Here is a 26,898-nt window from a genome sequence, read left to right as displayed (position 1 = left end):
CAAAATTAATTCAGGCAGATGCAATGCATAGATCAATAAACTGCAGGGTGGTCTGAAAAATGGCAAATGAAATTCAACACCAGCAAGTGCAGCGTACTTAATATTGGAAGAACAAATACTTATAATGTATACAGCCTTAACAACATCAACCTAGAGAAGTCGACTTGTGAAAGAGACCTAGGGGTACTTGTAAGCCCGGACCTACGGCCTAGAAAACAGTGCGTTAATGTTCGAAATAAGGCAAACAGAGTATTGGGTTTTATATCTAGAAGTGTAAGTAACAAGAGTGCAGATGTCTTATTGCAACTATATCTTGCGCTAGTCAGGCTGCACCTCGATTATGTGGTCCAGTTCTGGTGCCCCTATTATAGAATGGATATAAATTCACTAGAGTCGGTGCAGCGAAGAATGACAGAAATGATTCCGGGACTTAGAAACCTTCCATATCAGGATAGGTTAAAGAAACTTAACTTGCATTCCCTAGAAAGACGAAGAGTGCGGGGAGATATGATAGAAGTATTTAAATGGGTGAAAGGAATCAATAAAGGGGATATAGATAAAGTTCTTATAATATCCGAGCAGGATAGGACTCGGAGCAACGGATTCAAGTTGGATAAGTTTAGGTTTAGGAGGGAGATAGGAAGAAACTGGTTCACAAATAGGGTGGTGGACGAGTGGAACAAGCTTAGCAACTTTGTAGTAAGTGCTGGAACTCTGGAAAGTTTCAAAAGGAGGCCGGATAGATTCATGGATGATAGAGAGTGGTAGTAACTCTCGACAGGAGCTGCCATGCATAGGCCAACCGGCCTATTGCAGACTCCTTATTTTCTTATGTTCTTATGTTAACCCATCACGCACCTGACGCTTGACCTGACGCTCACCTGACTCTGTCGTGCCACCTCCTCGCCGCGTCCAGGCGAGTTGCTGCTGCCTCCAACTTAAAACACCCCACGCAAGCTGAGATTAGCCAGCACCTTTCTCTCCTTCTAAAATTCACTTCACCCTTTACCCTTCCTCCCTGTCACTAGCATTTAAGTCAAGTCTTAAGACTTCTACTACCTGTAAGCTGATTGGCTGGTAAGCGAACGGCATGTGATCAGTCGGCAGTTGAAGGGGAGAGTATCCACTATACACTATATTCAGCTTCAAGAGATCTGCAACACTTTTGCAGCAAATCAGAGGATGCTTTTTATATTGCTGGCGAGTCCCTTAACTCAACAATACAGTACAAAATTATGTGGTTAGTACTATAGAAATTCACTCTCTTAAGAAAAATCTATACGGTACAGCAATAATATAGGCATATAAAGATTAAAATGGAAAAAGGTAGACATCATGAAATTCACAAAAGCAAGAAATAGTATCAAATAAGACTTAAAAAATACTTAGTATAATTAAATTTTCCTTATTTTATTTTCTACTCGTTAATTTTCTCTTTTGTGGTATAGATAATGTGTTATATATTTATGATGTAATTTAGGTTAAGTGTGAACGCGTTGTGATGTTTTTATCCCGAGTTGTCATTAGTGGTCACCTGCCTCCACCTGTTGAGTGTCCCGGTACGAGTATTAGTTTTTCACACCTTCTACACCTCTGACATGTCTGTAAGCCTTATATAATGGCAATATAATAATAACTAATTAGGTAAAATATATTGAGAGAAGATTTGATTGAAATTACGTTGTTATAAGTTTATGGTTTAGACTTAGTATTAAGGTCTTCTTACTAGGACTAAGAAGTGTGATGGGTTTATGCTCTTATCTTATACTTTATTTTGTGAGGAATATCGTGAATGGAAGTGTATAATAAGTAGAACCTCTTAATCTGGGGATATTTTTGGCGTATTCGTATGAGGAATTCACTTCATTCATCAAATACAAATCTATTCTTGGTGAAAGGAGAAAAAATAACTGTGAATGAGGTAATGAAGGTGTTAATATCCAGTAATGGCACATGGCTTTTGTCTGTTCATCATCAGGTTGAAGGCTACGAGGAACTAAGCACCCTAACTTAACTTAACCTAACCTACCCTAATGGGTCATTCTGTCCTAACCTAACATAACATGATGAATTTATAGTAAAGCACCGGTCTTTCTCTCCCTGTTATTAATATGTATTTTGTCATGTTTAGACAATTCTAAGACATTTTTCTTCTCTGATATTTCCGCTGGAAATTAAGAATAAGCGATATATTAATTTTTCAATATTATTATATTTGGTCAGTCACAAGTGTCGCCATGTCTTGTTTACGTCTCGTAGAGAAGCTCTGACCCCCTTCACTCAGTGCTTTGTTACCTCCGTCCTCGCTTCTTAAGCGTCTACAGCACATGTGCGGGGGGAGGGGGTGTGGGAGTTTCTTATTGGCTATAACAATAGGAAACTTATTATTGATCAAGAGTTTTTTGTCTTAGCCAATGAACAATGCGTGGGTGCATCGGGAGCGGAGAATTGAATTTTCAGTACCAGATATGGCTAAACAGGTGGAAGAACTGTGCTGACATTGTGATGGAGATTATTTTATGGCAATTGCCGCATTTCACCAGAAGAATAGTGAGGCAATTTCTTTTTTTCGAAAACACGGTGTATTACCGAACAATGTTACTTCCAAGGTGTAATGATCAGTGTACTGTACACTGCGAGAAGAACAACACACTTGGCGGTGTCACCACAGTTTTCTTCAGCCAAGCAGTAAGAAACGGTAGAGATGCAACCCTGGTTAGGTTAGGTTTGGTTTGGTTGGTTGGTTGGTACTTTATTTATGTGATTTACTAAAAAAAAATGAATATAAAAAAATTTCAAAACTTATCAATACCACAGGAAAAACATATTTTTAATATCCGAAGAAAGAATGGTGTTTTTCTAAAACATTACCTATAACATAACTTAAAATACTAAAATACGCTGCTTGACAGAAACAATAATAATAATGTTACATTACTAAAGTATACCTGTCTCATCAAGTGGCACTGAGAGCATATATTACCGACACTTAGAGTTACCTCATACTGCTAATCACAATGTCCTTGTGTTATAATAGGATTTTATATTTAATTTCATATTTACTGTACCACACTTTTCATCAGTTGAACATACCCCGTGGGACCCCCAAAATAAACTTTTTTGCTGTATTTTGTTAATAGATCTTCTTTTTTCCATCCATAGATAACATTTAATTGGGGAAAAAACAACACAGGAGTCCAAGATGTCGTCACCGCAACCTTTCGCTACAAATAACGCAGCAGATGACCAGTTCGACTTCCTTTTCAAAATTGTGGTGATAGGTGACTGTGGTGTTGGGAAGACGTGTGTTGTTCAGAGATTCAAGTCTGGCATGTATATTGAGCGCCACGGTAATACAATTGGTGTCGACTTCTCCATGAAAACCCTCACTATTGATGCCAAGAAAGTAAAGGTAAATCTGGCTTTATAATATGTACTTTAATTACAGGTGTTCTTGGTGTTGTAAAGGTTTGTGAATTTTAATACAGTGTAGTGATATAAAGTGTGTAGGCACCTGTAGTTTTATTCATCAAGGTGAAGTATTAATTGTAAGGTAAAATGTTCTCAAATATTCACTCATAAGAACATAAGAATGGAGGAAACTGCAGCGGGCCTATTGGCCCATTCTGGGCAATCCCATTTATACCCAACCCCTATTGCTCATATATCCATCCAACCTATGTTTGAAGCTATGCAGCATATTCGAGTTAATGATGATGTCTGGTAACTTGTTCCATTCATCCACTACTCTATTTCCAAACCAATGTTTACCTATTTTGCGCCTAATCTAAATTTGTCTAATTTAAAACTATTGTTACGAATTCGCTCATGGTTGGATAGTTTGAGTACCTTTGTAATGTCCCCTTTGTTTAGCCCTGACTTCCATTTATACACCTCTATCATATCGCCTCTCACTCTACGTCTCTCGAGGGAGTGCACATTAAAATGCTTTAACCTGTCTCTGTACTCAAAGTTCCTAATGCTTGGGATTAGTTTTGTCATACTCTGAATTCTTTCTAGGGATTCTATATCCATTCTCTATTACAGTGACCAGAATTGAACTGCGTAATCCTGATATAGTTTTAAGATGACCTCGCTAGTCTTGTAACTAACACTCCTTTGTATGAACCCAAGTACTTTATTAGCCTTGTTTCGAGCAAATACACATTGTTTACTTGGTTTAAGATTCCTACTTATCATTACTCCTAAATCTTTCTCGCATTCGGATTTCTCTTTAACATCGTTGTTCATCTGATATCTGGTTTTTATATTTACATCTCCTAGACTAAGTACTTTACATTTGTCCACATTGAATTTCATTTGCTATTTTTCAAACCATTCAAAATGTTTTTTTACATCTTCCTGTAGTTTTACGGAGTCCTTGTCAGATTTAATTACACGCCCTACTTTAGTGTCATCAGCAAATTTACTTACGTTGCTGTCTACGCCGATATCTATGTCGTTTATGTATATAATAAATAATAATGGTCCAAGTACTGAGCCTTGGGGTACTCCACTAGTGACGTTGCTTCAATCAGATTTAGTGCCGTTAATGCTGACTCGCTGTTTCCTGTCCTGTAACCACGCCCTAATCCATTTTAGAATATCTCCTTCAATGCCATGAGCCTCCACTTTTCTTATTAGTCTTTTGTGGGGGACTCTGTCAAAGGCTTTGCTAATGTCAAGATATACCACATCATAGTCATGCCCCTCGTCCACTGATTCGAAAACAGATGAAAAGAATGTTAATAGATTAGTTAGACATGAGCACCCACTTGTGAAGCCATGTTGGGAATCATTGATCAACTTGTGCTTCTCCAGGTGATTTCAAATAGAGTTTGAAATTATTGCTTCCAGTAATTTGCCTTCAATTGATGTTAAACTGATTGGACGGTAGTTGGAGGATAGTGATCTATCTCCCTTCTTGAAAATCGGTATTACATTTGCCTTGGATATTATGTTTAAATTTTCGGTGGTGAAAACTGTTGAAAAATATTTATTCAGATTATTGCTCATTTCTCTGTCATTATCAGTTAGCTCGCCGGTATCTGACTGTATTGGTCCAATATTTTCTCGTGTTTTAGTTTGAGACATTTGAAAGAATCCCTTGGAGTTTGACTTCGCCTCCCTTGCTATGTTCAGTTCATTATTCCTCTTTGCTTTTCTTATCTCAGTTCTTAACCCTACTGGCCAATGCCTTATAATAATCTCAAGTAAACCTCACCACAATTTATTCTCCTACCTATAGCCTTCCTTTGTCCAATAATATTCTTTAAATAATTATTTATCCATTTAGGATCATTGTTGGTTGATCTGAGTTTTTTGTATGCTATGTTCTGCCTTTGTGCATTAAGTAACTCATTACTGTATTTAAATTGCTGTGGAGCTCTTCAACCTCAGATCTTGTGATCAGGTCATCCTCAACCATCATATTTTGTGAGGATATCATTGTCAGGTCTCTAGGTAAAGTGAGGTCGCCCTCTGTGGGTACATTGTGTGAGGTCACCTCACGTGAGGTCGTGTAATCCATCCCCAAACATGATACCCCTTCTCTCAGCTGCCTTTTCAACCTATCAAAGTTTGCCCTTCTGAAATCTGGAACTTTAATGTAATTTTCCTTGCGACTGCCATTAAATTCTAATTGGAATTTTATTTCTTTGTGATCGCTGTTAGCAAGTTCGTTCCCTACCTCAACATTACTAATGAGGTTTTCTCCTATCAACAAGCTGTTTAATGGGTTATTTATAAGAACACCTTTACATAACAAGGTGTCAATTAGTACGACCTTTCTTCCTCTCAACTAACCTAAATGAAAGGGTCTCATGAATCCTCCAGCCCAATTATTATAGCTAAGATGATTTTGTCTTGGAAGTGCGTGCTCCTTATATAGTCTGTGAGGCTGTCTCTGATGAGGTTAAGTGAGAACTCGTTGTCAGTCTGGGATCTGATGGTAGAACAGTACAATATAAACAAGATAGGAAATTAACCCCTTCACTACAGGGATGCTACTTTTAATTTTTTATTTGACTAATGCTACACAATTATACACAGAACAGAGTACAGTGATCCTTCGAAGATTCGGACTAAAAGGGGGACCACCTGTCCGGAAAAGCCGATTGTCCGAATTTTCCAGTGAATAATAAATGATATAAGAAACACCCAAAATACAGTACTAATGTAGTGATAAACAGATTACCACATATAAACCTTGCATTTACCTATGATAACATAATAAGAAACATTGTATCATTACTAGAGTGAATGGAATAATATTCCCACAAACAACAATTGTCAACTCTGTTTATGTTTCCCACCTCCTCGAGCACCTGTGTCTAGCAACTGACGGGTCAAGCAGTGCCCATGGTTCTAAAATGTTCTTTGCTTTGGTTTGGGAATGCTTCTTAGGGAAACTTTTAGGAGGCTTCTTTACCCAGAACCCCCCAATTTTTGTCAGGATCTTCCAAAATCCGGATTTCCCGGGTCCGGATCTTTGAAGGTTTATTGTACCATACACAGGGGTTAATAAATGAGTGAATAATAAAGAGAGCAGGAATTATTTATCAATGTTTTCACAGACTTTATTAATTAATCTGTTTAGAAAATCATGATTAGCAAATTTACAAAAAAAAATTTATTCGATTAGGTAAACATTATAGATAAGATACTGGAGTAAAAAGTAAAATGCCATAATGTTGACTCCTCAGCTGTGAGAATTACACCTCTTTGTCTTGGGATTGTTAGTACAGTATGGCAAGTTAGCTCCAAGTCACCTTCCTCCTGTATCATGATAAGTCTTTTTTATACTTTATAGTTCAGTGGTACCAATTATTTTCAGCTCCAGATATGGGACACTGCCGGGCAAGAACGCTTCCGCACCATAACCCAGAGTTACTACCGATCTGCCAATGGTGTCATCATCGGTAAGTTTGTTTATTGTGGACGGCAGACAAACAGACAGACATGGGTCCTTCATGTTGTGTGATTACAGTAACATGTACAGTTCACTCCATCATATGTAAGTACAGTATTGGAATTACAACAGTATTACTGAACCTTACTGCAGTGCTTCTCTTTCTTGATTGCTGCTTGTCGAGTTTCCTGCAAGTTCCTCTTTGAAGGAATTCACAATTACAATTTGAAAATTTATGTAGGCTTCTGAAGTGAAATGTACAGTACTGAATATGAGTGAATGTTGTGCTAATGAGCAAGGAGAGAGATAGATAAGTAAATATTAATTCTTAAGTCATAATGTAAGTTTACATTTATTCAGCATGTATGTATATAGAAAATGCAGTTATACAATGTACAGTAATGTGATCTTGAAGGTATACAAATTAATGCTTCTAGATTTCTTTTCATAAGTTTGTATATTGAACTTTTCCTCTAATTTTTAATGGGTTTTCACATAGATTAATACAAATCCAGTGATCCCTCGGTTAACAAACGCCTCGGTTAACAAAATTTCGGTTAACAAATTACCTTCCATAAGAATATTCAATTCGGTTAATGAAAAAAATTCGGTTAACAAAAAAAATTCGGTTAAGGAATTCCTTACGAATTTTTCCCAACATGTTTTCGCCTGCTTTCGCCTGCTCACCAGCTGTAGTATTAGTCCGCCAATACAGTAATCGGTTTTAGGGCTTAAATTCATTACCATTTGAGTAAATATCAAGAAGGTTGTACTATTCAATAATTTTCCAAGTCTTACATTAAAATTTTTAGTTATTTTAACAATTTTTTAACATAATTGAAGTACAGGGAACTAGTTTTTAGCGCCTCAAACAGCCACTTGACTCACCCAGAATGGCGTCAGTTTGTGTCTGGTCAGTGGAGGAAACATCTTGCTTGAGACTCTCTTAACATAAACTATTTTTACATTTTTACAGTACAATTATTGGTCATTCTGAAATTTATTTTACATATTGACAATATATAGTGCAGTGCAGTGTTGATTTAAAGAAAATAATCTTGAATTGCACCAAGTGAACTTAAAATTTTATGGGTGAAATGGCGGCATGAAGCATGGGGTGACTTCTCTTCCACCCCACTGCCTTCTCTTCTCCCTTCTCCTCCACCCCCACTTCTAATTCCCATCATCATCATCAACCAGGAGCCTTCTACATGCACACCTCAAAGTAAGTGTACTGGACTGCATTTATTTTTAGTTTGTATGTAATTTTCGGTGAGCTGGAACCAATTACCCAAAATCCTATTGAAACAATGGTTTCGGTTAATGAACGACCTTCTGGAACAAATTATGTTTGTTAACCGAGGGACCTCTGTAGTTTATATGTGGCCGGGTGACACTCTCCATTATGCTTCAATGATAACATTCATTTGTTTTATCAGATTCATACGTATTGCTTAGTAAATATAAATTATAAACATTTTCTCTGCAGTGTATGATATCACCAAGCGATCATCCTTCTTGAGTATTCAAAGATGGATGGATGAAGTGCGTAGATACACACACCCTCAAGTGGCAATAGTCCTAATTGGTAAGTAATCATTCTGGATCACCTTTTGATGATGTTCCTCGCTTTGAAGTAAAAGTAGATACATAATCCTAAATACTTTGAGTCTGTAGAGAAGTGTGATTTTGTGTCTGGGAGGCACAAAGTTTTTGGTATAAGCTCAGGGCAGGCAAGAGGTGTTGGGACAGTATCTATTTCAGTGTTTGGGGGAAGGTTATTCTGTCACATCAGGGCCGTGGGGTAGTCTCTTGTCAAGGAACAGTTTGAGGAGTAAGTTATATGTTGATTTTAGGAGTTTAATGATATATTGAAAGGTCTTTTGTAGATTTTGTGAGTGTTAGATAATAATGGAATAAATTAGTGATAAAGGTAAGCATATTGGTAGTAAATATAACTGTATTGATACTTACGAAGAAATTACTGTAATGATGAAAGAGAAAATCTGTAACTTTGGATTTTCATTCGTAAATCAAATTGTGGGGCAAGATTTTGTTGTTGTTGTTATAAACTGAACCTCTGTAGGCAGTGAACTGCCTGTAGTATGTACAGTAGTGAGTAGATATGCTTCTGTGACCTTAGACATTTTTTCATGTGATCCTATCAGATATTTTTATTAATATTGCAGGAAATAAATGTGATATGGAAACCCTACGTGAAGTTGAATTTGAAGAGGCTGAGGCTATGTGTGAGACTGTGCCGGAGATAATGACAGTGATGGAAGTCTCGGCCAAGGACAACACTAATGTGGATGATACTTTCTTCCATCTTGCCTCAGAACTCAAGGTTGGAGAGTCAGTTCTTAACAGTGCAGATAGGATCAAAATATGTATTAGATAGCCACAGTAAAACCTCTATTTAAGGGACTACGTGGAGAGGAAAATCCGTTATATCGAGGGTCCATGAGATATGAAACCCCAATCTAATGGATCGTATGAAGACACAAGTCTGTTAAATGGAGGTTTCACTGTAGTGTTTGTGATGTATGAGGCATCATTTTCTATAAGGTATAAGTATAAATGGTCTAAACACCTACTTTACCCAGTCAAACCAAGGTTATGAAACATATAGCAGTCCTACTTGATGGCTGCTTTGGAAACCTGAGAGTTGGAAGGTCCACTGAGATGGACTGTGGGCATTTTTTCTTGACTTGATTTCCCTAGATGAAGAGTTGGGAATCAAACGACAAAGATTACATTTTCTTGCCTAATGCCATGTTTCAAAGAATACTGTACTGTATTGCCTGTGTTCTGCAGCACTAAGGTACCTCATGCTAACTGTTCCAGGCACTCATATATTCTTTGCAAGTTAGCAGTGCTTACCTTTACCACACAGTCCTTGGTACAATACAGTATAGAGTTTATGCTGTTTATAAGGTGGGTGATATTTGACAGCAGTGCAACCATTTGAGTACAACACAGCACCATTCTCCACCAGGTCTTCCAGTATTATTAAAAGTAAATTAAGCTGTGGGTTCCTTTCACCCTTGAGGTAGGTGAAGCAGATTATTTATGTCAATCAAGTGGACTGACTTAACTATTTACACAGTAGGACAGGTGTGCATGTTAAATTACTAGACACCTGTACGTCCAGAGCTTTAGACACCTGTACGTCCAGAGCTTTAGACACCTGTACGTCCAGAGCTTTAGACACCTGTACGTCCAGAGCTTTAGACACCTGTACGTCCAGAGCTTTAGACACCTGTACGTCCACAGCTTTAGACACCTGTACGTCCACAGCTTTAGACACCTGTACGTCCACAGCTTTAGACACCTGTACGTCCACAGCTTTAGACACCTGTACGCCCACAGCTTTGGAAGTCCGGACTACATTTTAGCACTGGATTAAACATAGTGCAAAGGTCTGTGATGAAGAAGATACCTCAGTGAGTCATGATAGGTTATAGTGGTTGTACACCTTTCGACCAACTTTACTCTCAAACCTACTAATTGAAGTCCAGGTTTAGTTGAACAGTTTGATTTCCAATTTTATGAAAAGATAGTTGATTAATTAAATGTTTATTTTACCTTTTCAGGTGTTTAAAAATGTCATCATTGTTTTAAGTAATGGTTCAAGTTTTAAGGTTAAAGGACGTGTTCTGGTGGGATTATCGTACACGTCCTCTGACTCCTTCTCTAGGTCTATATATGATATTTTATACTTGACTCCTTTGTTTTGTAACCAATAATGTAAGGTTCATTTATATGCAGTGCATTACAGTACATGTACAGTATTACAGTATATTTATGCACTAAAAGACAGTTAACAAAGGGATTTCGGCGGGGTATTTTTCATGTATAGTAATTCAATGTCTTACTGTCTTGGAATAAGTAAAATGATTGAAGCAGTTTGTAGAGATGTCAGTCCATTAGGATCCACGTCCAGTTCTTTATGGTACAGGTATTTACTTTTCCAACATATTATACACTTCACCATATTGCACACTTCACCATATTGCACACTTCACCATATTGCACACTTCACCATATTATACACTTCACCATATTATACACTTCACCATATTGTACACTTCACCATATTGTACACTTCACCATATTATACACTTCACCATATTGTACACTTCACCATATTGCACACTTCACCATATTATACACTTCACCATATTGTACACTTCACCATATTATACACTTCACCATATTGTACACTTCACCATATTATACACTTCACCATATTATACACTTCACCATATTATACACTCTTCAATTATATTATATTAATTTCAATTATATTGCACACTTCACCATATTATTATACACTTCTCAATTATATTATACACTTCACCATATTATACACTTCAATTATTATATAATTTCACCATATTGCACACTTCACCATATTATACACTTCACCATATTATACACTTCACCATATTGTACACTTCACCATATTATACACTTCACCATATTATACACTTCACCATATTGTACACTTCACCATATTATACACTTCACCATATTATACACTTCACCATATTATACACTTCACCATATTATACACTTCACCATATTATACACTTCACCATATTATACACTTCACCATATTGCACACTTCACCATATTGCACACTTCACCATATTATACACTTCACCATATTGTACACTTCACCATATTATACACTTCACCATATTATACACTTCACCATATTATACACTTCACCATATTGTACACTTCACCATATTATACACTTCACCATATTATACACTTCACCATATTATACACTTCACCATATTATACACTTCACCATATTATACACTTCACCATATTTCATGCGAGTGATACTGTTTTTGTTTATTATGTTATTTATTTTTTACCAGTTACACTCGCATGGAATATAGGGGCAGTAATTGTATGCCTTGTCCAGCTGTCAGTACAAAGCTCATTTTCATTCATGTCTTTCCTAGCTTTATTAGAGTGATGATCCATACTTATCACTGAAACTTTAGCTGTGTCATACATCACTATGTTATACTGTAGTTTAGTTTGCTGTTTGTTTCATTTAGGGTCACTTAGTTTGCTGTTTGTTTCATTTAGGGTCACTTAGTTTGCTGTTTGTTTCATTTAGGGTCACTTAGTTTGCTGTTTGTTTCATTTAGGTCACTTTATTCACTTGTCGTTGTTTATATCTTTAAAACTTTATTCTTTCCTCAGAATCGACATGACTCGTTACGTGACCTGATTCGACCTTACCTCATCAACCTTGGGAACACCGAGTCTCTGAAGCGGTGGCCTCGTTGTTCACTTCCTGCTCACAATGACGCATCAGCTCGACTCCTGTTGGCTGTTGATGGTCTGTGGTGATGTGATATTTACAGTTTTTATTTGAGTTATCTTATGTTCATTAAGTAACTCTACTGTGTGTGTAAGAGTTTTATAAAGAGTGTGTACTGGAAGTGTCTCATATAAAATCATAATGAATCTCAGCAGCAGTAGTGTTTATGCCACTGTATAGTCGTGTTTATGCCCCCCACTTGATGCTCATTGGCTCATACATAATGTTCAAGTGGTATTGATATATCACAAATAAATTCATATATAACTGTTAAGGATACCCAGTTCTTGCTCATTTTAATATTGAATTTAATGTATGTAAAGATATAACTGCTTGAAAACATTAACTTTCAAGATACGAGTGGAAATAAAAAGTTTTAAATATAAGATATTTACCGTTGGAGTCACAAACAAATTCACGCTTTTGGAGAAGGGAGAAGTGGGGGGCTTCTCCCTGACTTTTTCTGCTCTGTCATGAAAACTAACATGATTGGTAACAACTGCTTTTTAGTAAATTTCTGTGAATTTTTTTTTTTACTTATATATATATATATATATATATATATATATATATATATATATATATATATATATATATATATATATATTTATATATATATATATATATATATATATATATATATATATATATATATATATAATTTTTTTTTTTTTACCCAACATCTAGTGGGAGACAACTTGAAAACATTAAGACGATATTTTACATAATCATGATTTAAATTGATTGGCCTTCAGTTACCATGAGTTTGGAGTTTGAATGGATGAGTCCTCTAAATAGTACTTTCCTTGTATCGTTCCCTACTTTTACACTTCTCATATTTCCTCATATATAACTGTAGGTAAACTGTCACAAGTACTGAGCATGTGAGTTGTTGCCTAAGAAGAAAATTTACAGCATTTCTTATTATCTTCATGGTCAGGATGATTCTTGCTCAATTGAATATTAAAGTACGTAGTATCTCATTAGATTTAGTATTGAATAAGGTATACCATTCCAGGATATTAGAAGTTATTGAAAATTAAGCACAACCACTCAAAAAATTTTCTCTACAAAATTGTGTTGAGAAAATATGACACAACAAATGAAGGATTTTGAAAACCCTACCAATTCATGGACCACATATTCGCAATCAGCATGTTGAGGAGTACCTGTACTGAGAGTTTCAACAAAATTTAAAATTGGGCAGAACCTGCCAAATATGTAAGCTTTACACACCTTAGTAATTTTTTGACTGTAATATATTTTTCTCTCAGTATTGGAATTTAAGGGGTTAAAATAATTAAGTACAGTGGTCCCTCGGTTAACGAGCACAATCCGTCTAGAAGGTTGCTCGTTAACCTAAAAACTTGTTAACCGGAACCATTGTTTCAATGGGTTTTTGGGTAATTGGTTCCAGCTCACCAAAAATTGCCTAAATTCAACAAAAAAGATAGAAAAGTACACTTACTTTGAGGTGTGTATGTAGAAGGCTCCTGTATGATGATGATGATGATGATGATGGGAATTAGAACGGGGGTGGAGGAGAAGGGAGAAGAGAAGGCATTGGGGTGGAAGAGAAGTCACCCCATGGCGCCATTTCACCCATAAAATTTTAGTTCTCTTGGTGTAATTCAAGATTATTTTCTTTAAATCAACACTGCACTGCATTACATGTTGTCAATATGTGAAATAAATTTCAAAATTACCAATAATTTGCTTGCAAACACAGAAAAAAGGCATTTAGTTGAAGAGAGTCTCAAGCAAGATGTTACCTTCACTGAAAAGACAGAGAGACTGGCGCCTGTTTGGTGTGTTGACAGGCTGGATGGCGCGCATTAAACTAGTTTCCTTACCTTCAATTATGTTCAATAATTGTTAAAATGACTAAAAAATTTAATATTAAACTTGTAAAATTATTGAATAGTATAAACTTCTTGATATTTACTAAAATGGTAAGGAATTTAAGGCCTAGAACCGATTACTGTATTGGCGGACTAATACTACAGCTGGTGGCCCTCCAAATGCAAGCGAAAACATGTTGAGGTCGGCTCGTAAGAAACTCGTTAATCGAGGGATTGCTCGTTAACCGAAGTTAAGAATCTTATGGAAGGTAACTTGTTAACCGAAATCTCGTTAACCGAGGGACCACTGTACAGTAAAACCTTTATAAATCTGACTTCAATATATGTATTGGAATTAGCTTTTTTCGGACTGTCTTGGGTGCTCTGGACCGCACCTCTATTTACCGGAAATATAAAAAAAAGTGGAAAATCCAACATCACTCCGAACAGTTTGTGTATTCATGCATGGAGTCGACTCCTGCCTTCATATCAAATTCAAATTCAAAAGATTTGTTGACAATTACATCAAAAGGAGCTGGTTAGCATGCTAACTAGCCCACCCAAAACTAGTCTTAACAAGAGCTCTTTAACATTCTACTAATCATAAATCAGATATGTATACAACAAATAGATATGCATAAAATCTACAATCTTATGTTAAACTTACAGATTTTCTTCATAATATTCTTAACCATATTTTTGTTTATTAAATAACACACCATCTCTGTAATATCAGTAATACCATCACCCCTAAATTCTGATAAACAGTTACATTCCACAATGTAATGATATAATGTATGAGACTTTACATAGCCACACAGTTTACAAACAGTGCCATCAGTTCCTTTAATATATTGCCAATAATATTTGTATCCTAAGCGAAGTCTCATCACAAATGTATCACACTTAACCGAAGCCTTACCATAAGTAGAACCTGTAGAATTCAAGACTCGAACATAATGTTTCAAACTACTACTACCGTTGTTCAAAATTTTCCGAATATTGTCCATTTCCCATTGCTGTCGGATTTTTACCATTCCAGATTTTATTCTTTTAATACCCAAAATACAATCGTATTCTCCAATTTCTTTGCCACACCCTTGCTTGGCCAAATTATCAGCAACCTCATTCATATAAATACCACAATGGAATGGAATCCACATAAAACTAACATCATATCCAAGTGATTTTATGTCCTAAATACACTTCTTACATTTTAAAACTAAATCATCATCAAGGGGCACTTTAGAATTTAGAGCAAATAGAGCACGTTGACTGTCAACAAACCCAAAACTGTCTTTTTCCTCAAAAAGGCATTCTTAAGTCCCACATATATAGCATAAAGTTCAGCAGTGGTGCTGGAACTTCTATCCCCAATTCTCTTTGGTATTCTTTCTTCAACACTAATACCATATTAAAAAAATTCCCTAATAACAATGCCACATCCGGCCCGATTCCCATTAACTGAACCATCACAGTACATATGAGCAACATTTTCCTTATGGTTCTCAGATATTTTCTCAAGGAATATTTGTCGTAACTCAAAAGGATTAAATTTTTTTCTTTAAACTCTAGCTTATCCATTCTTACAGATACACTCTCCATGAACAAAGGTTTCAAATAAACTTTGTTTGGCAAAGGTACACACAAATCTACAATATTATATTCACACAACATCTGACAAAGTTTTTTAGTATAAGTATTCATCTTAAAATTACTAGTAATTGCATTAGTAAATTTATAAACAGCAGACTTCAGATACCCACCACCACGCCTAATAAGCCTTAGAGTAGAAATGACAGTCAACTCCCTAATTCTGTGTATTATGCTCGGGACATTTAGCTCCATCCTCATAATCTCTATTCTTGTTGTCCTTGGACAACCAAGCACAATCCTCATTGCTTCATTCTGAATAAGCTCTAGTGGCCTAAGATCTTTTCCTGAGTAAGAAGCTAGAACTGGAGCTGAATAATCAATGATACCACTAACTGTACTTAAGTACATAGATCTTAAAACTGGTATACCAACACCATTTGCTCTATTTGACAAAACTTTCAGAGGTTTTAGCCGAGCTGTACATATATTTTTGACATAAGTAATATGATCCTTAACATTTTTATTTATACCCTCAAACATTCCCAGATATTTGTAACTGGATACTTTTTGCAATTTTATTCCATTTAGCCAAAATTCTTTTCCATTTGCTGCCCTTGACTGAAATTTGGTTTTATTTTAATTAATGACCAGTCCCAAGGAGAGACAAAGATACTGCAGCTGATCAATGACCCTAGACATATCTTCCTCATTCTTACATCAGATCAGAATGTCATCAGCATAAATGATTACTTGGGACTCGCCCTGGAATTTGTAACTAGCTATTCTGTCCATAAGAATATTGAAAAGCATAGGGCTAAGAATGCCACCTTGTGGGGTACCCAACCCTAGACTCTTTTCTTCTGATTCATGACCTTGAAACCAGACTCTCGCTTTCCTGTTAGTTAAGTAATCTGTAATCCACATCAATAATTTCCCTTTTATGCCTTTACTTACAAGACTTTCTAAGATCACTTCCTTACTTGCCTTATCAAAGGCACTGTTAAGGTCTACAAACAGTCTACAGTTGACATTAGCATTACTAAGACATTTAATCACACAATCTGTAGTGCTTTTACCCTTTAAAAATCTAAACAAATTACTATACAAGAAACCATCAATTTTATACAATAATCTATTTAATACCATTCGCTCCATCATTTTAGATAGACAAGATGTTAAGGATATGGGTCTATATTCACTATCACCCTTAGGCACAGGAACATTGAGTGCCATTTTCCATTTCACTGGCAGTCTTTCATTTTCACATGACAAATTAAGAGATCTAGAATTGGGTTGTCCTCCATACTTCTAAGATAATTTATAACTTCATAAGTTAGACCATCCCTGCCAGGAGCACTAGACATCCCTTTCTTTACAGCATTCAGAATTTTATCCTTAGTAAAAGGAACACAGGTTTCCTCACTTAGAGTACTTTGGATATTCACCAACCTTCGCCTCATTGATCTTGAATTCCTCAAGCAAATCTGAACATTACAGTGACCCCTCGTTTAACGAACACCTCGGTTAACGTAATTTCGATTAACGAACTGCCTTCCATAAGGATCTTCAATTCGGTTAACGAAAAAAACGCTTAACGAACTTCTTACGAACCGACCTCAACATGTTTTCGCTTGCACTGACCGGGCAACCAGCTTTAGTATCAGTCCGCCAATACATTAATCGGTTCTAGGGCTTAAATTCCTTACTATTTTTGTAAATATCAAGAAGTTTATACTATTCAATAATTTTAAAAGTTTAATATTCAATTTTTTAGTCATTTTAACAATTATTGAACAAAATTGAAGGTAAAGTGACTAGTTTAATGGGCGGCATCCAGCCTCTTAACACAGCAAACAGGCGTCAGTCTCTCTCTGTTTTCACTGGAGGTAACATCTTGCTTGAGACTCTCTTCAACTAAACGCTTTTTTTCTGTGTTTCCAAGCAAATTATTGGTCATTTTGAAATATATTTTATATATTGACAATATATAATGCAGTGCAGCGTTGATTTAAAGAAAATAATCTTGAATTAAACCAGAGAGCTAAAATTTTATGGGTGAAATGGCACCATGGGGTGACTTCTCTTCCACCCCAATACCTTCTCTTCTTCCTTCTCCTCCACCCCCATTCTAAATCCCATCATCATCATCATCATCCAGGAGCCTTCTACATACACACCTCAAAGTAAGTGAACTTTCTACCATTTTTGTTGAATTTAGGAAATTTTCGGTGAGCTGGAACCAATTACCCAAAAACCCATTGAAACAATGGTTTCGGTTAACGAACGTTTCGGTTAACGAACGACCTTCTGGAACGGATTGAGTTCGATAACCGAGGGCCACTGTACTTGGGAGACAGTCATAATTAGATGCATACGCCCACTTATTCATTAGTTCATTAGCTGGCATTTGGATTGGGATGAACATTAAATTTCTTCTTGACTCCTCTTACCCTATTCACACCATCCCAAACCTGATTCAAAGATTTTGATTGAGCAATCTCTCTCAAAAAACCACTCCAATACATACTTCTGGCTTTCTGATTTAACTCTGTTGTACACTCTGCCACTTCAATCAGAGTTTCCCGGTTTTTTCATTGCTAGGATCTTTACTCCACTTACTATGACATTTCCTCAGTAACTTATTCCACCCCTTTACAATCTTATCATTATAATCCTTGTTCACAAAGGTAGTTGTTGCAAGAGGCAGCATCATTTTTGTCGCTTATAAATGTGCAATTTTAAAAGCCTTTGCAGCTTTTGACATCCAAAAAGACGAGACATCTGCCTTGTTCTGAAATTCCATGCGTGCTCCACTGTTGGAGTGAAGTTCAAGAAGCGCTTCTGCCAATCCTTCAGGCTCTTCAGGCACATCTACAAGTTCACAGTTAAAGGGATTCACAACCCAACTGACAGTATGTGAATCAAGCTCTGGAAAGTAATCAGAGAACCACTGTTTGAGTTTGGTCAGGTGCCTTGTAACTGACTCCTTGATGTCACCAAGACTGAAATATTCACAACCTTCCAAAAACGCTGCTAGCTTTGGAAAGGCAGCTATCTTGTGTTTATTCACTTTCTGGTTCCAGTACAGAAGCTTTGATCCAAATGCCGAAATTTTTTCTCTTGCTAAAATGACACTCATGTATTTTCCTTGCAATTCCTTGTTCAATGCATTCACATGCCCAAAAATGTCAGCTAAATATGCAAGAAGTGCAAGCCAAGTGGAGTTTCTGAACTTATCTGCAAGGGCATGTTTTTGATCACCAGGACATTTCCACGTGAAAGCCACCTCACATCTGTGTGAAAAAGGAGGCCTGAATATTCAGCCTCCCCATCCTCACATAAATCACGAAACAGCCATGTGTTTAGTGCATGCCCTTTCACAGCATTGACAATCTTGATCACATCATTAATGACAGCTTCCAGTTCTGGTTCCAACTGCTTCACAACCAATGCCTGGCGATGTATCATACAGTGGGAAACCTCAATTTTTGGATTCTGCTCTTTGGCCAAAGTCACAGTCACTGACATGACCCAACATGGCTGGAGCTCCATCAACAGACACAGCAATATAGTCTTCCCACTTCAAATCAACACTTGGTTTTTTGAAGTGTGCATCAACCTTGTTGAAGACATCAATTCCACGAGATCTCAACTCAAGAGGAGAACATAACAACATTTCTTTTTCAATTGCATTAGAACCCCTGTGTCGAGCATATACCATCAGCTGCGAATTGCTACTGACATCTGTAGTCTCATCAAGTTGAATAGCAAAATCTTTGGTCTCTTTTATTGAAGAAATCACTTGTTCTCTCACATTTTCTGCTAAGATGGAAATTCTCTCTTTCACAACTCTTGCAGACAAAGGCACTGAACCCATTTGCATGGCTTCTTTCTGCCCACACATGATTTCTGCCATTCCCACAGCTGCAGGTTTGACTAATTCTTCGCCAATAGTATGCGGCTTCTTGTTTCGAGCAATCAACCAGGCCACTTCAAAGCTAGCTTTTGATGCTGAACGTTGATCAAATGTTGCTCTCTTGTTGCTATCCAATCTCTGCCTTTTGACAGCTCTTTCCAAATTCTCAAAGTATTCCCGTGGTTTGGAAGACAGATGTGAGTGCAAATTGTCCAAGTGTTTCTTCAGCTGATTATTTTTGAAAGACTCTGTAGTCAGCACTTTCAAACAGACGACACATTGTGGCTTCATTTGTCCTTTGTTCTCTATTTCTGTGAAGCCATAATTGAGGAACTCTGCCTGGTATGTCCTTTTCCTCATTGATGCCATCTGAAAAAAAAAATTAGACATATGTGTACACACCTGTCAATATTTCGTTTGACTTATGTTTCTGTAGTATTATACTGTACTAGTGTACTCTTACTCTTCTGTAGATATGACTGAATAAAGCAGAAAAGATATAATTATAACACAACAGGTCCACTTCCTATCACTCCTTATGAAAAGCCGTAACTGCGAAATTTCCCCACCTTTTTGAATCCCAGTTTTCTGGGATGTAATTGTTATTTATTTAGTTTTATTTTCTTAATGTAATGAGAATTTCAATACCGACTCCTAATTTATAATTGTTCCCCATCGTAAAAAATAGTTCAAGGGGTAACTCCACTATATACACGGCAGCTAAAATTTGTTTGGATTATACTGGAAATAATCATTTTAAAAATAGTTTCCTGATTTTATATATACAAGATACTAAGTCTGGGAAGATAAATCACTAGTTTTATATAGCTGTTTATAATAGAGTACATAAAAAAAATTTCTGAATATTGTGAAATTCACGACAGGAACTGAAGGAATGATTGAGAAAATTATTTCATCCTCAAGGTCACACATAATGACATACGATCATCTTTTACCTGATGTTTTAGGAACATTTTGTACCGCTCTTTACAGTAATCTTTCGAAAATCAATAACTTCTTATTTCAGATACATGGTTTTACATCTTGTTCAGTAAAACTTACGGTTCATCCCAGAAATAAGCCGTTTTTCAGAAATCAACACAAATCAACTGCTAGAGTAGGATCCAGTCAGATGTGTTTACACTCGACGGAAGGGTAACTTACAATTACACCATGAGATGGAAACAAACGTGATATCTGACGACCTCTAGAAACTTTAGTGACGTCACTCACCATGCCAAAGAAAACGTTTTTTAACAATGCGGAGTAAACTGAGGCTCTGATAGAAGTGTCTCTCATACCGCATGCATTACCCCCAAAAATTTTAGATTTACCCCATTTGGGGTAATTTACCTCTGTTCTATAGAGTAAGATATTTTCAGAACCATTCCATTGTGATTTTGAGAACCTCTACTGTCAAGATTGATGTGCCTAGCGTTCAAATCACCAATTAGTAAACAATCATCAGCAAAAATAATATCCGGCAGATCATCAACTGTCAATGAATCAGCATGCACATAAGCATTAATAATGAATGAACAGTGCAGCATCTTGAAGCGTAATACTAACACACAAATACTCGGTACCGTTTATTTTTAGAGCGGAATGAAAAGATGCTGGAATATCATCTTTAATATAAGTCATCAAACCTCTACAATTTACAGTCAAATCAGCTGGTAATTCAAAACTTTGATAACCTCTTAGTTGCAAAGATATTCCATTTGTCCCAACCTCTTGCAAAGCTATGACATCAATACTACTAGAATGAACATATGTATGAAGATCCGTTAACCTTTTTTTCAACTATTAACATTCCAGGAAATTAAGCTGACATTATGATCCATGAGAATAAATTTTCCTTCTCATATTCTTCACCGAAATAAGAACATTCTTTTTGACGTCGTCCCTTGGATTTTCCATATATTCCAAAACAGAGTCAAGAATGTTTGTCAGGTCACCAAGCATTTCCTTGTTTACTACATTCTCTTTAGAAACCAAACCAACTCTATTTCCTATCTGACTATGATAACTATTTTGCTCTAGATTGCTATCCACAATATTTGATTCCATCTCTACTAATGTTTCATTTTCTTTTGAACTATCTTTATTAACAAGAGCAACATCACTATATGGCACAAGATTCACCAAGCATTTCTTGATATCCAATACTGCTTGTTTGAGCTCATCAATCTCCTTACAGAGTTCCACTAGAATGTTAGGGGCTATATGGTTATTGTCCCCATTACCTATGTCCTTCTGTGCTGCTGCATTACGTATTTCCATACGCTTTTCCCACACATTTACAGCACTTGGTGTCCCTGCAACATCACTCCTTACAGCGTCACCTTTATCCTCTTGATTAGTGGACTGAGCTCGTGATTGCAATTGCTGAACTTTCGGTTTTTTAGGACACACCCACAAGCTGGCATTGTGAACCCCCCCACAATTACAGCATTTTGGTGTAATTTTCTCCTTTGCCTTAATTTTATCTCCACATACCTTAGATTCATGCATTTTTCCACAGAATCTACACCGAAAATCATTATGGCATTTCCACGCCATGTGCCCCCACTTGCAACGCTTATAGCATATTACTGGAGATTCATTGTAGACAGCAACCCGTTTATATCCCACACATCTCACAAAAACCTTCTCTGGCGGTGGACCTTTGATTAGCGCAATTAGCTGCGGCTTAGGTACTAGTTCTCCATCAAATTTAATTACACGTCTCTTGGCCCAAAAAAATCTATCGTCAGCCAACACATCCTCGGGGTCAAGGTAAACAGGATAATCAAAATGAATGATCTTCGTACAATGGACTCCACAGGCTTTTCCATCACTACATTCTCAAAACCTTCTGTAGTTAGATATCTAACAGCTTCCTCATCCTTCACAGTAATATAAGGAATATGTTTACCTTCTTTAAAGAGCACTTGATACCCTTGATGGCGCTTAGCGAGTCTAACTGACCACTTTACCTTATCATGAAAATCCATGCCATTATTCTTGGGGAAGTAAAGGCGTGGCCTCCTTGATGAGTTGCTGCCATCTAAACCATCAATGGGGTTTACACTCGTTGTACTGATCATAGTTGAAGAATGACTCACACCATCAATTTTCTTTCGCTTATCCACCAAGTGGGAAATATTATCTCCACTGCTTGTGCCATCTCTATTCCTCCTTTTATTCTTCTTTTTGCTATTAACAACTTTAAATGGCCCTTCTTCTTCACATTCACTGCTGCTAGACAGCTCCAAATCCAACAACAGTCCTCCAGCAGTACCCTGGGCTACATGCTGTGTCTGCTGTATCCACCACCCAATTCCGTCATTTTAGTAAGCGACCTGCTCGTCTCTTCCGTCAGCCATGACAGTACGTGTCCAGCGAATTTAAGACTGCCTGCCTTCATATGTATAGCATTAGCGTGTTGCTCCTCACTACCTACACTCATTTATGTGAACTTTTTTGTAGAGTATCTTTAATGGGGATACTAGAGGGTAATGGGTAAAATTATGTAAGTACACCTCTTAAGTAATGGGTAAAATTACATAAAAAATCTCATGAAAAGAACATCACTCGCTCAACAAATACTATACAGTGGTCTAATCAGATTTACTGTAGGCCTAACAAGACAGCAGGAGTCATAGTGTTCATTCTGAAATTCATCGACTCCCCCCAAATACAGATAGTCTTTTGAGTGACTGTACATAATTGAAATATGTGGTATCAACAGTGTGAAGTCAATGAAATTGGACATAATCCCCCTCCCCCCTGTAGGTATACCATAAGCACTTCAGTTTCTACCATATATATGTGTGTCAAAATCATGAAACAGAATCCTAATGTCTTGGAAGGAAAATACTGATGTAGGGTCATATTAAATTACTCACACTGAACTGTCCAACTAGGAGCAAACTCGTAGCAATGGTGTTAAATTTGACAAATTTAGATTTAGGCGTGGGATAGGTAAACATTGGTTTGGAAATAGAGTAGTGGATGACTGGAACAAGTTACTAAACATCATTAAATCGAATATGCCGGATAGCTTCAAACATAGGTTGGATGGATATATGAGTGATAGGGGTTGGGCATAAACGGGACTGCCCATTATGGGCCAATAGGCCCGCTGCAGTTTCCTCCATTCTTATGTTCTTATGTTCTTAAATCAAATTAGGTAAAATATTTATTTGTCTTATTTTCTGTGTTATCATTTCATGTTATGTGTTCTAGGTAAAGAGTTAACTTTTGATTAACACTAAGTAACCAAGTATGTTATATTGCTGCTGTATTCTTATATATTGTAGTTATTGTTAATTTATTCCAATTCTAACCTTGTGCTATATAAATATGTTGTATACATTTATGCAGTATATTATACAGTACTGTGTATATGCAGTACAGGTACATATATGTATAGAGCACTTGGGAATGCACAGTTCTGGGTCCCTGACAATTTTCAGCTGAGATACAATCTAGATGAACCCATGAGTCCTGTGGAACTGGAACACATGATAATTTTACTAATGAATGCTCTGAAATTGAGAATTAAAAGGGCAACAAAGGGGAAAAGGCATCCAAGGATAGAAATTGTGTGTAACCTGGAGTAGTGTCAGAAGCATCATACTTGCATACGTATGCCAAACCTACTGTAGTTGATTCTATACCAGAACCATCATCATGAATTCTTTGGTTGGACACACATACCAAAATATATCATGTTAGGTCTTTGGTAATATAGGCTAAGAAGTTATATCAACATATGAGAAAAACCCACAATGGTAGAGGAAATGTTTATTCCAAGCAGCTTTGATAACGCCTGTCACACGTTATGGTGACTCTCCAGCCGTTAGGTCAGTGTGCTGACCTTTCTTCTGGTTGATCATTGATAGTGTTGGTAAAGAACACCTCGTCACTAATTGACTTAATTGTTTGGGAAATCCTCACCAGGTTACATCATTTCAGAGCAAGGTGACCATTAGCTAGAGTCATTATGATTGTGAAACCAAATATTTTTTAGATTTTATTATCACAGTTTGTGTCAGAATGTAAACTGTATTTCAGAATGAAAATGTAACAGATCCCTGTCTAAGCTGGACTTCCTGTGACTTATGGAAATTGTAACCTTCCACATTCCCATGTTATGAAATTTTTCTCAATCATCTTTATAGAATTCCTTGGATTATTCTACAAGGTTTACAAGCTAAGTGAAGTGTATGAGGTTGTGTCAGAAATATAACCCCAGTGTTTTGTTTATGTCCCCACTATATATACAGTACAAGCGAGTACGGTACAGTATAATGATTTGCATCTTGTCATGCCTTCCATACATACTTCCGTCCCACCCAAGTTATCACAAAAAGAGAGAGGAAAATCTGGTATGTGTGAAGTTGTGAAATATTGAAGAAATTTATATGTTTGTAGTACATGGATTACCATATAAGATTTTGTAATTATCTCAACCAATTTTCAAGAATATTTTTTGTTTTAAGCTAGTCTGAAGTTTTAAACTAAATGATTACTATATTTTAGAAAGTGTAATAAACAGGGCCTTAAAATTCAGTAGAAATAAAGTCTGATCACATCATTTTAGGTTCATGTTTATTGCATTTCCTAAAATATAGTACAGTAATCATTTTAGGTTTTTGAATAAATAATGACCCTGTACAATGACTGTCCAGAGCATTGAGTTCATTACAGTACAATGAATGGTTTGAGGAGTAACGCTAATCTAGGTTGTACATAAGTCTCATTAGGCTTGTCAATAGGGAAGCTGTCTGGTTGTGATTGACAGCTGCTTCTTTTAGTATCTTTTAAGTTTAACAGGATTTTGGCTAAATGTATACAGTATACTGTACGTAGTTTGCAATGAATGCTTTACAAGGTTTGGGGTTATGTTCCATTTTATGAAGAAATTATCATGATGTATTCTTACAAGGTTGCGTGCAGGTATCTTCCAGCTGTACAGGTACTGTACTTAATTTTCATTTTTTGTGTCTTTCCCCAGTTTAGTTGTACATGTTGAGTTGAATCTTCACACAGTACAGTAGTTTTTTTTTTACTTTGATCCAAGTAGCCCTACCTACTACAAGAAAAGCTGCTGTAATAATGTAAAAGAGGAAAATCTGTCTTGCATTATAACTGTTTTTGTTATAACAAAAGAAAACACCTGCAATTTGTATATTGCTTTCTGTACAAATATTGCAATGTTCTCAAGCTTCATACTGTACACAATACACTACAGTAACTCCAACATTCATAGTTTCTTGCTTAAGAATATTTCTCTTTATTATCCCCAACTTGTTTCACAGAAGGGGATCATAGGACTGCTTCTCTATCTGTCTGTCTGTATTATCAGTTGCTCTGTCCATTTTTTTTGCGTGATGATTCCCAATTTGTTGAAAATTGAATAAACTTTAATGGAATAATACTGTACACATAAAATAAAAATGGCAGAGGTAATATTCTGATATATTACACAAAAATGGCAGAGGTAATATTCTGATATATTACACTATTTCAGAGAAATGTCTGGGGATGGTACATGTGTGGTAATCAAAGGTAATATCTGGTTGGCACAGTGAAAGACTTTCATCTAAAAGTTTTGTTTATATAAAGCAACAAATTTTCCTTTACAACCAAACAGTATTTTGAAATTTGAAGAGGACTGTTGGCTACTGGTTTAATAAGAATCAAAATGACAGATTATTGGTCTGGGAAGATTGACCAGACCTGCCATGCTGCATTGTATAGCTGTGATCTGTAGGGGACATGTATTGTTCTGCCATACTCTCTTGTATGCTTGAAATTAATTTATAAGTTACACTCATATACAGAGATACCCGTAACAATGTTTTCAGTATGTCGTATGATGATAGACAGATGCAGGTGACATACACACGACAGATGTATATTAAAGGTCTTGTCATTAATTCATGTATTGTATTTGTTATGTAAGATGTATTTTTTTATGTTGCTGTACCAGTAGTAAATTCTTAGATACATTAAATGAGTTTTGTTTATAAACTTAAAAAAAAGAGTTTACCCAGTTATTTGTTTGTCTAATACAGTATCTTTGTTTTCAATTTGTGAATCTTCATAAGCACCATATGTAAAGAATTTAGATAACAGTACAGTACTTATAATGAATACCTTACCCTGCATGGTGGGTGTATTGTTGTCCCACATTTAAAGGAGAATAGATGTGACTAAATCTTCTTTATAATAAGAGTTTTATTGTATTGTATTGTACATAAATAGAGAACAATTTTCATATCTTATAAATATT

General features: G+C 36.3%; 1 protein-coding gene across 2 annotated transcripts; it reads left to right on the top strand.

Annotated features, from left to right (window-relative positions):
* Positions 1 to 1,492: 1,492 nt before the first annotated feature.
* On the top strand, positions 1,493 to 25,685 carry LOC121879588 (ras-related protein Rab-43-like). 2 transcript variants are annotated; one of them, XM_042386260.1, is made up of 7 exons: positions 1,493 to 1,559; positions 3,163 to 3,412; positions 6,836 to 6,920; positions 8,400 to 8,498; positions 9,100 to 9,257; positions 12,140 to 12,278; positions 24,675 to 25,685. In XM_042386260.1, the coding sequence occupies exons 2-7, from the start codon at positions 3,203 to 3,205 to the stop codon at positions 24,677 to 24,679; spliced, it is 696 nt and encodes a 231-aa protein (XP_042242194.1). In that variant the 5' UTR covers positions 1,493 to 1,559; positions 3,163 to 3,202; the 3' UTR covers positions 24,680 to 25,685. The 2 variants fall into 2 exon arrangements, with proteins under 2 accessions (XP_042242194.1, XP_042242193.1); XM_042386259.1 differs by lacking the exon at positions 24,675 to 25,685 and having other exon boundaries at positions 12,140 to 12,708.
* The last annotated feature ends 1,213 nt before the right edge of the window (positions 25,686 to 26,898 follow it).

This window comes from Homarus americanus, unplaced genomic scaffold (genome assembly GCF_018991925.1).
Source record: "Homarus americanus isolate GMGI-L3 unplaced genomic scaffold, GMGI_Hamer_2.0 scaffold60451, whole genome shotgun sequence".
NCBI lineage: Eukaryota > Metazoa > Arthropoda > Malacostraca > Decapoda > Nephropidae > Homarus > Homarus americanus.
This window is presented reverse-complemented; position numbering and strand designations above follow the sequence as displayed.